The sequence below is a fragment of the Salvelinus namaycush genome, chromosome 21, assembly GCF_016432855.1.
Source record: "Salvelinus namaycush isolate Seneca chromosome 21, SaNama_1.0, whole genome shotgun sequence".
NCBI classification, from domain to species: Eukaryota; Metazoa; Chordata; class Actinopteri; order Salmoniformes; family Salmonidae; genus Salvelinus; species Salvelinus namaycush.
The window spans coordinates 47,165,911-47,175,545 of NC_052327.1; the positions used below are offsets into that span (position 1 = coordinate 47,165,911).

A 9,635-nucleotide genomic window follows, 5' to 3' on the forward strand; every position below is an offset into this window, starting at 1 on the left:
TGTTTGGCAACATGAGTGAAGGATGCTTTGTTGCGAAATAGGAAGCCGATTCTAGATTTAATTTGGGATTGGAGATGCTTAATGTGAGTCTGGAAGGTATTTGTAGTTGCCACATATTCTAAGTCAGAACTGTCCAGAGTAGTGATGCTGGACGGGCTGGCAGGTGTGGGCAGTGATCGGTTGAAGAGCATGCATTTAGTTTTGCTTGCATTTAAGAGCAGTTGGAGGCCACGGAAGGAGTGTTGTATGGCATTGAAGCTCGTCTGGAGGTTAGTTAACACAGTGTCCAAAGAAGGGCCAGAAGTATACAGAATGGTGTTGTCTGTGTAGAGGTGGATCAGAGAATCACAAGCAGCGAGAGCGGCATCATTGATGTATACAGAGAAAAGAGTCGGCCCGAGAATTGAATCTTGTGGCACCCCCATAGAGACTGCCAGAGGTCCGGACAACAGACCCTCCGATTTGACACACTGAACTATGTCTGAGAAGTAGTTGGTGAACCAGGCGAGGCAGTCATTTGAGAAACCAAGGCTGTTGAGTCTGCCGATAAGAATGTGGTGATTGACAGAGTCGAAAGTCTTGGCCAGGTCAATGAATACAGCTGCACAGTATTGTCTCTTATCGAAGCGGTTATGATATCGTTTAGGACCTTGAGCGTGGCTGAGGGGCACCCATGACCAGCTCGGAAACCAGATTGCATAGCGGAGAAGGTACAGTGGGATTCGAAATGGTCGGTGATCTGTTTGTTAACTTGGCTTTCGAAGACCTAAGAAAGGCAGGGCAGGATAGATATAGGTCTGTAGCAGTTTGGGTCTAGAGTGTTTCACCCTTTGAAGACAGGGATGACAGCGGCAGCTTTCCAAACTTTGGGGATCTCAGACGATATGAAAGAGAGGTTGAACAGGCTAGTAATAGGGGTTGCAACAATTTCGGCAGATCATTTTAGAAAGAGAGGGTCCAGATTGTCTAGCCCAGCTGATTTGTAGGGGTCCAGATTTTGTAGCTCTTTCAGAACATCAGCTATCTGGATTTGGGTGAAGGAGAAATGGGGGAGGCTTGGGCAAGTTGCTGTGGGGGGTGCAGAGCTGTTGACCGGGGTAGGGGTAGCCAGGTGGAAAGCATGGCCAGCCGTAGAAAAATGCTTATTGAAATGATCAATTATCGTAGATTTATTGGTGGTGACTGTGTTACCTAGCCTCAGTGCAGTGGGCAGCTGGGAGGAGGTGCTCTTATTCTCCATGGACTTCAGTGTCCCAGAACTTTTTGGAGTTTGTGCTACAGGATGCAAATGTCTGTTTGAAAACGCTAGCCCTTGCTTTCCTAACTGCCTGTGTATAGTGGTTGCATATCACGGGGGCTATTCGATGCTAATGCAGAACGCCACAGGATGGTTTTGTGCTGGTCAAGGGCAGTCAGGTCTGGAGTGAACCAAGGGCTATATCTGTTCCTTTTCTACATTTTTTGAATGTGGCATGCTTATTTAAGATGATGAGGAAAGCACTTTTATAGAATAACCAGGCATCCTCTACTGACGGAATGAGGTCAATATCCTTCCAGGATACCCGGGCCAGGTCGATTAGTAATGTGTTACTTAGGCCATTCGTAAACAGCACAAGCCTCATTAATCAGTATGCATGGCGGTATTGGAATTCCATGTAAGAAGGCGTTATGAATGATTGAAAGCTGGTTTCAGGATTTCAAACAATTCATTGCACCTCTACTTCAGCACAACCTATACATCCCCTAGCAGTAAGGGATTAAGGTAACTTGTGATAGACTTCTGGTGCGAGAGGACGTCATTATGGTTGTTACAATGTGAAGTCCATTGGGGCCGAGGGACTGTGGATTAGTGAACTTTTTAGCACTCTGTGAGGGCCGAAAATAGCAGGCAAATTGCTTCGGCACCTTGTATTGAAACCCGTGGTATGGCAGAATGGGACAGCATGAGTGAAATGTTTACCAAGGCAATGCTTTATAGAGTTACCATTCAACTAGGAAAGCATGCGCGTGGACACACACACACACACACACACATACACCTTGAAACTGTCAATAGGTTTGAAACTATTTTATTTGAGTGGTGGCTAGCAACATTTAAAACAAAAACGTCAACTTAAATACACTTAAATACACAATCTTGCTGTCCGAGTCATAGTGTGTCTACCAACATGTCATCCAAATGGCATATAAATAAGCAAGCATAGGAGTTGATGAATGCTAAACACAGTTGGTGTCTCTACTCCCCTCACAAAAGATTAGCTTCGATATCACCACTGCTTTGGCACTTTATAAGGATGCTGAGCAGACATTTATTCTCTAAATATAAATATCAAAATGAGGCTTTGCTTTTGATATAGTATAATAATGACAGAGTGGTGGGATGTGGGCTCCAGGCTCACTGTCCTCCCTAACAAAGGAAGTGTTAGAGAAAGGAAGGAAACAAGGAGGTTTTAGGGAGAGGGAACCGATTAATAGTGGAGGGAGTGAAGGAGGGCAGAGCAGACCGGAGTTTCTGTCAGACAGCACAGAGAGAGAACACAGAGCAGGGGGCTGCAAATACACCAGCGCCAGTCTGCTAGCTGACACACATACTGGAGGAAATCACAGCGCTGTCCGACTCATAGTGTGTCAAACCAACATGTAGTCCAGTCATCACTGTCTTTTGAGCAAAGCCACTATAATTCAATGTGATTGGCATAAACATTGTCTTTATTGCTGGTGCTGTGCGTCACCCGAAAGAGAAATCCCGACTACTAACCCACCAGATACTCTGATCTGACCCAGAACCCCCCCCCCCCCCCCCCCCCCACTGCAGCTCAGACTAACACTAATCCACATAAGTAAGAGAAGCCAGATGGTCATGAACAACTGCTGAAGAGGCCTGGAGATAAGTGCATTGGACATGCCTCCTACTAGCACTGACTTTGGTGATAGCTACTTTACTGAGGAAAATGTATTTATTATTGTCACGTTCGTTATAGCGATGAGACCAAAGAGCAGCGTGATTTGAATTCATCTTCTTTAATGAAGAAAGAACACTGAACGAACTATACAAAAACAACAAAACGAACGTGAAGCTATATAAGAATAGTGCTGACACAGGCAACTAACCATAGACAATCACCCACGAAATACTCAAGGAATATGGCTGCCTAAATATGGTTCCCAATCAGAGACAACAATAAACAGCTGCCTCTAATTGAGAACCAATCTAGGCAACCATAGACATACAAAACACCTAGACTAGTAACAACCCATAAACATACAAAAACCCTAGACAGGACAAAAACATATATCACCCTTGTCACACCCTGACCTAACCAAAAATAATAAAGAAAACAAAGAATACTAAGGTCAGGGCGTGACAATTATGACTGAGATATTTGGTTGTCCCACCTAGCTATCTTCAGATGAATGTACTAACTTGTAAGTCACACTGGATAAGAGCGGCTGCTAAATTACTGAAATGTAAATGTAATGTCTGGAGTGCCTGCCGTTGTTTACCTTGTGCTTCAAGTTACCCCTGTAAGCCCTATGGAGGGAATGGAGGATGAGGGGGTATAGCGAAGCTTGTGTGCGGCTCAGGGGAGGCCACCTCCGCGCCAATCTGAGGTGTCAGAGCTGAGGCCCTGGGTAGGTAGAGTATCCTTTCCCCCAGTTCCCATGCTCCTCTGTCTGTCCCTGAACTGGGGCCCACCACAGGCTTCAATCAGTCCCACCCCTGCCTCTAGACAGAGGGGAATGGGAACTGGGGAAAGAGTAAAAAGCAGCCCTGTATCCTGACACACCTGGGATAGAGCTGCTCTCCCTGTGGCACTCGCAAGGTTACTCTAACTGCCCAGGGCCTCAGCTCTGACACCCCAGATTGGAGTGGTGGTGCGGAGGTGGCCTCCCCTGAGCCGCACACCAGCTTCGCTATACTCCCTCATTCTACATTCCCTTCACAGGGCTTACAGTGGTAACTTGAAGCACAAGGCATGCGCTCGCACGGGATGTTCTCCAATGCTGGAAGGGATGCCCGAGTAAAAAAGTTTGGGAACCGCTAGTTTAAAGCACACTTTTACAAGTCTCAGTCATAAATGACAGCTCCAATAAGCCCCCTATGGTGAACGGGATGTGAACAATAGGCTTGTAGAATCATGACTATTTCCAGTTTTCAGTTCATCGTCACTGGTAGGGGGTCCTGCGTGCTCTGGGCATTACTGACTCAAATGAACCAAATGAGTCGAAAGATTCGTTCTTTTAACAGAATGACTCGAAAAGATTATAGTCCGTAAAAAAAGCCAAACTTCCCATCACTAGTTCTAATGTCGTTTTTCGTCACAAAAGGGGTGGCTACTTGCAATATGCTCCAGCATTCAACATACTTATTTACTACCTGAAAATTGAGACACGTGTCATTCCATGTCATTCCTTCCGCAGCTGTGGGAGCAGGGACAGTGGTATCCCTTGGCTCCTTGATCTGATCTATAGTCTATATAGGCTAATTATCAAAGTAGCCTATTTTGCATTGCTAACCAAATATAATCTCAGCGACTGTTCAAACAGTAAACCAAACAACAAGTGTCCACCCAAAAAGGTATTTCGTTGAGAAGTAATAACTAGTGATTAGGGAAAGGGGGATACCTAGTGAGTTGTACAACTGAATGCATTCAACTGAAATGTGTCTTCCGCATTTAACCCCACCCCTCTGAATCAGAGAGGTGCGGAGGGCTGCCTTAATCGACATCCAGGTCTTCGGCGCCCGGGGAACAGTGGGTTAACTGCCTTGCTCAGGGGCAGAACGACAGATTTTTACCTTGTCAGCTCAGTGATTCGACCTTTCGGTTACTGGCCCAACGCTCTAACCATTACAACCGCTATAGCCAACTAGCTAGCAATGTGCTTTTTTCTCTGTGACCAAAACATGTTTTATTTTTTATTTTAACTGATATGGGAATGAATACACAAGCAGCATATCAAACTGGGATAATGCTTTAAGTTACACCGGGAAGTATACAAATATTTGCTAGCTAGCTTGCGAGGATTTCATGTTACCGCCAGTCTAAAAATCCCACTCCACCCACGTGCACCCACACACGTAGATCAACGGTTTAGTAACCTTTACTCTACCCAACCCCAGGAGGGTACATGCAGTGGTAACCTTTACTCTCCCCACTCCCTCCCTCCTACTCCTCCTCCTCCTCCCAGTGTGGAGCTAGAGCAGCAGGTTATTGACGTGGGGGTTTTACGTTCACCAATAGGGGTTAAGTACAGGTTTAGCAACACAGACCCCGGGAACGTGAGGGCAGCACTGACACAATGACCTCAGCCGCAATCCATCGGTCCGGCTTAGCCTCTGATCTCTCCAGATTCCACACGAACTGTAAACACACCTTGCCTGATCTGAGCCTGCCTTGCCAATCAGACACACATACCCCTTTGGCCCTGCGTGGATGTTTTGCCCTTGAGTTACATTGGAATCTGCTCTGTGCTGTGGACAGTTGGTCTCACCATAGTTCAGATATAATGTGCAGCAGCCTGGTGCCTGAGCCTCAGATGTGCCCCAGATTGCAGGGTGCACGTAGTAGGCTAGTGGTGACGTGATTGGAGATGTAGACCCTGTTGTGTTGTGATGTTATTATGCTTCAAGCATGATTGGCTCCACACAGAAGGCTCTGGCCCATCAACTAAGCCCCCGTAATCCACTGGTTCAATATTCCAGGGGATGCCCACTTTCACAAACAAAACAGCAGATGCAAACATTATGTCCACTGAAATCAAAACTGTTTTGATTTGATTGGATGATGGGTGGAAGTGCTGGTAAAGGTGTAAAAAATATAGAAAATCCAGCTACATTTGTGATTTTCAATTTTTAGTAGCACGGACCAATCTTTAAATCAAAAACATAAAACATGTCAATGTGTGAAATACAAAGTAAATAAAAAACACAAATCAGATTAATCCTATCTATCTTCTCTTCAGTGGCTCACCAAAATGAATGGAAACATTCTCAGTCATTCTAAATCATTCATAATCAATCCACAGATATGTCATGCTTTCATCTCATACATGTAAGCAATGCCCCCTGTCCTTTGCCTAGACAACTTAACACGCTAAATACTCATAATGTTTGCAGTAAATCAGCAGCACCCATGTTGTAAAGCCATCTGAATGAGTGGCAGCCCCAGCAGAGCACACAAAGGGAGACATGGTGGAGCAACCATTTCAATGACTCAATGACAACTAGGAATAGTAACATGCAAATTATTATGAGCCCCAGCATAAATCTTTCTCTCACATATGCCTGAAGAGAAATCTTTAAATGATCAGTATATCAGTTTACAAGTATTATGTAATATGGCATTTTATCAAATTTTACTAATATCACTGTTAAACTACTGACTACTACTTTTACATTTGTATCTGCTGAGTAACTTCAAGAATCATGTGTCAGCATCACACTGCTTCTACATCCGCATGATGAGAACGCATGATGGAGAGATGTGAAAGAGAAAAACAACATAGTAAAATAATGCTTTGCTTACCCAGAAGACGAGGTTGAAGAAGAACATCATGTACTTCAAACAGCAGAGACAGCCCCGTGCCATGTTGTACTTCTTGAACTCTAAAAGGAACACAAATGATAGATCCAGGTAAAAGACCACGTATTTGCTGCCTTTGGGCGTTGTGTACTTGTTATTGCTGCTCTTGTCTCCTCCGACGTTGATGCTGGTGTCGGCCGCTGTCCCAGCCTGCCCCTGTGCAGTGGTACCGCGCGGCCCCGTAGAGCCGTAGAACGCGCCGGCGGTGAAGCCGCGGCCGCCGAATGGGCGGCCAGACGTGGAGTCGCGGACAAAGTCGGAGTCGCGGCTATCCACGGATGGGCTGCGGTGAATGGCTGACTCCTCACTGCTGGACTTCTCCATGCTCTTGGGCTAACACTGCTGCTGAGGGGCTCTCTACCGTAACACACTCTACCATGTCTCAGAGATGAGAGGACACAACTCTCCCCCTCCAGCAGTCTCCTCTCTCCCTCTCTGATCTGTACTGGTTCTCCCCAAGCCCAGAAACTCTGAATCTTTCTATCCCCCAACAATGGCACGACTAAACTGTATCAGGTAAGTAAAAGGAAGACACAGGCACTATTCCCAGCTCTATGTGTCGTCTGCCCAGTGTCCAATGTCTAGTCTCATGCTCCTGAGTTAGCCATGCAGAGAAGTCCTAGTCCAGCGAGGAGCATTATTACCCTGATGTGTTACAGCAAGCTACGTCCTTGAGTCAGTAAGTTTCAATAGTGTCCCCTGGATCTCCACACTGCTGTGCTGTGTGTGTGCCTGTGAATCTCTCTCTCCAACTCTCAGCTGCTCCACTTCTTCCTCCCTACTGCTGACCTCAGGACTGATTTCTGCCTGGGGAGCTGGAAACTTTTGCCCCCCCCATACAACACAATCTGTATCTGTATTCGTCTCTCCTCTTCTTCTCCTCCTTTCCTGCGCTCTCTCAGTCCTCTGTGCTTTGCGCTCTCCAACGTGCGGATGATAATCTGATTCAGTTATTCTCTCTTCTCTCTCTCTCTCTCTCTCTCATTGTACAATTCTGTGCTCAGCTGCTCAGTCCCCCGCTCTCTGCCTGTGCTGTCAGTCGCAGTGCCGTGGCTGATGTGTGCTATTACCGGCAAGATGCATCTAACAGGCATTCCCTATCTTATTCCCCTTAACTAGAGCACTGCCCTTGTCCCCCCCCCTCTTCTCTCTGCTCTCCCTCTCACTCTCTTGCTCCCTGCCTCTCATTAACCCCTCCCCACTGCTGAGGGAGCAGCCAATGAGGCAGCTGCAGGCGGCTACAGACAACCCGGGCTCCTCCCCTGTGCCCCGACCATGTCTTTAATAAGCTGATCATAACACAGCTTTGACTATACAAGTTCAGCAATTTCCTCAGTGTTGTCTGTGCTTCAGGGAGTCCGAGAGGCCATTCATTAATAATACGAAAAAGCATGAGTCCAAGGAAACGTGTTGGTGGTGTGGGTGAAGGGGGGGGGGGGGGGGGGGGGGGGTGGACTTCTCCGGCGCTGTCTGATGCAACCTTCAAACCTGTGATTTCCTTGAGACACTTGCTATATTTACACCCAATTAACTTTCACAGTGGCTATTTATTTTCTATTTGTGAAAGGCTGGATAAGATGACATCAGAGCACGATCATGATTAGGAGGATTACTGTATGCAGACTTGCAGAGGCTATGTGCAGCCTTGTCACAAAGTCGTCAGTTGCACAATGCCGGCTCACTTCCATGCAAGGAGCACTGATAAATTGGCAGAGACCCAGCCTTTGGAATTATCGCACCATTTCAAGCATGGAAATGGGAGAGTGGCTTAAAGATACTCAACACTTTCCTATGGAAACCAGGGTCAAAAACACCGACTCTCTCAGTTGTTTCACACATGGAGCTGACAACATATTACAGCTCTAATATTCTAGAGCTGCGTCCTTATATTTATCTAACCCTCTGGTTTGAAATACAATGTCAGATGCCTAAATGTACATGATCTGTGAACAAAGAGAAAAATGCATTTTACCAGAACAGATATCAAACCCCCCCTGATAGAGAGGCCATTTCATTCATATCGTACATGCTGATTTTATGAGATGGGGATGAAAGAGTTGCAACCTTTTTATACAGCGTTTGTGATTCCTTTGCTATGCCACATCTTTTCCTTCAGAGAACTACCGTACAAACAACAGCAATACCATTATCTGTCCAACCACTCACATAGCCCTTTCACAGGGTTGGGTTTGTGAAAACAGCCTAATCTTTACTCTGTACTGCTGTGCTGTGGTAACGGTCCCTCTCTCTGTCAGCAAGGTGAGGTTGAGTGCTCGTGATGGCTGCAGCTCAGAGACGGATGGAGCAGAGTTCCAACTGAATGGTCTTAAAGTAAACCCAGTAATGCCCTGTATACACAGAGATACACTAATCCATGTATCTTGTGTTTCTACAGAGTATACACGGCTCTAACAAGTCTGACATACTGTATCTTGATGGAATTGTAGTGGTTGTGTAACGCTCGTCCTCCTCCTCGTCTGAAGAGGAGCATGGATCGGACCAAAACGCAGCGTGGTTTGAATACATACTTGTTTTATTAAAGAAAGACGAACACGAAAAAACACTTGATAAACTACAAAACAATAAACGACGTTAACAGACTGTAACGGTTCTCTAGCTCTTCCTCCTCCTCGGACGAGGAGAGGCGAGACGGATCAGATGACCAATACGCAGCGTGGTAACTTGACATGATATTTATTGAACAAGACAAAAAACGAACTAACTTGAATAACTAACAAAATAACAAAACGGAGTAGACAGACCTGGACGACGAACTTACATGAAACACGAAGAACGCATGAACAGGAAAAATGACTACATAAAACGAACAAACAAACAAAACCGAAAACAGTCCCGTGTGGCGTAACATACACAGACACTGACACAGGAGACAACCACCCACAACAATCAATGTGAAAACACCTACCTTAATATGGCTCTCAATTAGAGGAAATGAAAACCACCTGCCTCTAATTGAGAGCCATATCAGGTCACCCTTTAACCAACATAGAAACACATAACATAGACTACCCACCCAAACTCACGCCCTGA

General features: G+C 45.8%; 1 protein-coding gene across 1 annotated transcript in view; it reads right to left on the reverse strand.

Moving 5' to 3' along the window:
* Positions 1–7,718, reverse strand: part of LOC120066431 (tetraspanin-9-like) — a 134,373-nt gene extending 126,655 nt beyond the window's left edge. The window contains exon 1 of the mRNA XM_039017793.1: positions 6,528–7,718. Within this exon, the coding sequence (XP_038873721.1) occupies positions 6,528–6,908 (381 nt within the window). The 5' untranslated portion in view covers positions 6,909–7,718. The remainder of the gene's footprint in view (positions 1–6,527) is intronic.
* Between the last annotated feature and the right edge of the window lie 1,917 nt (positions 7,719–9,635).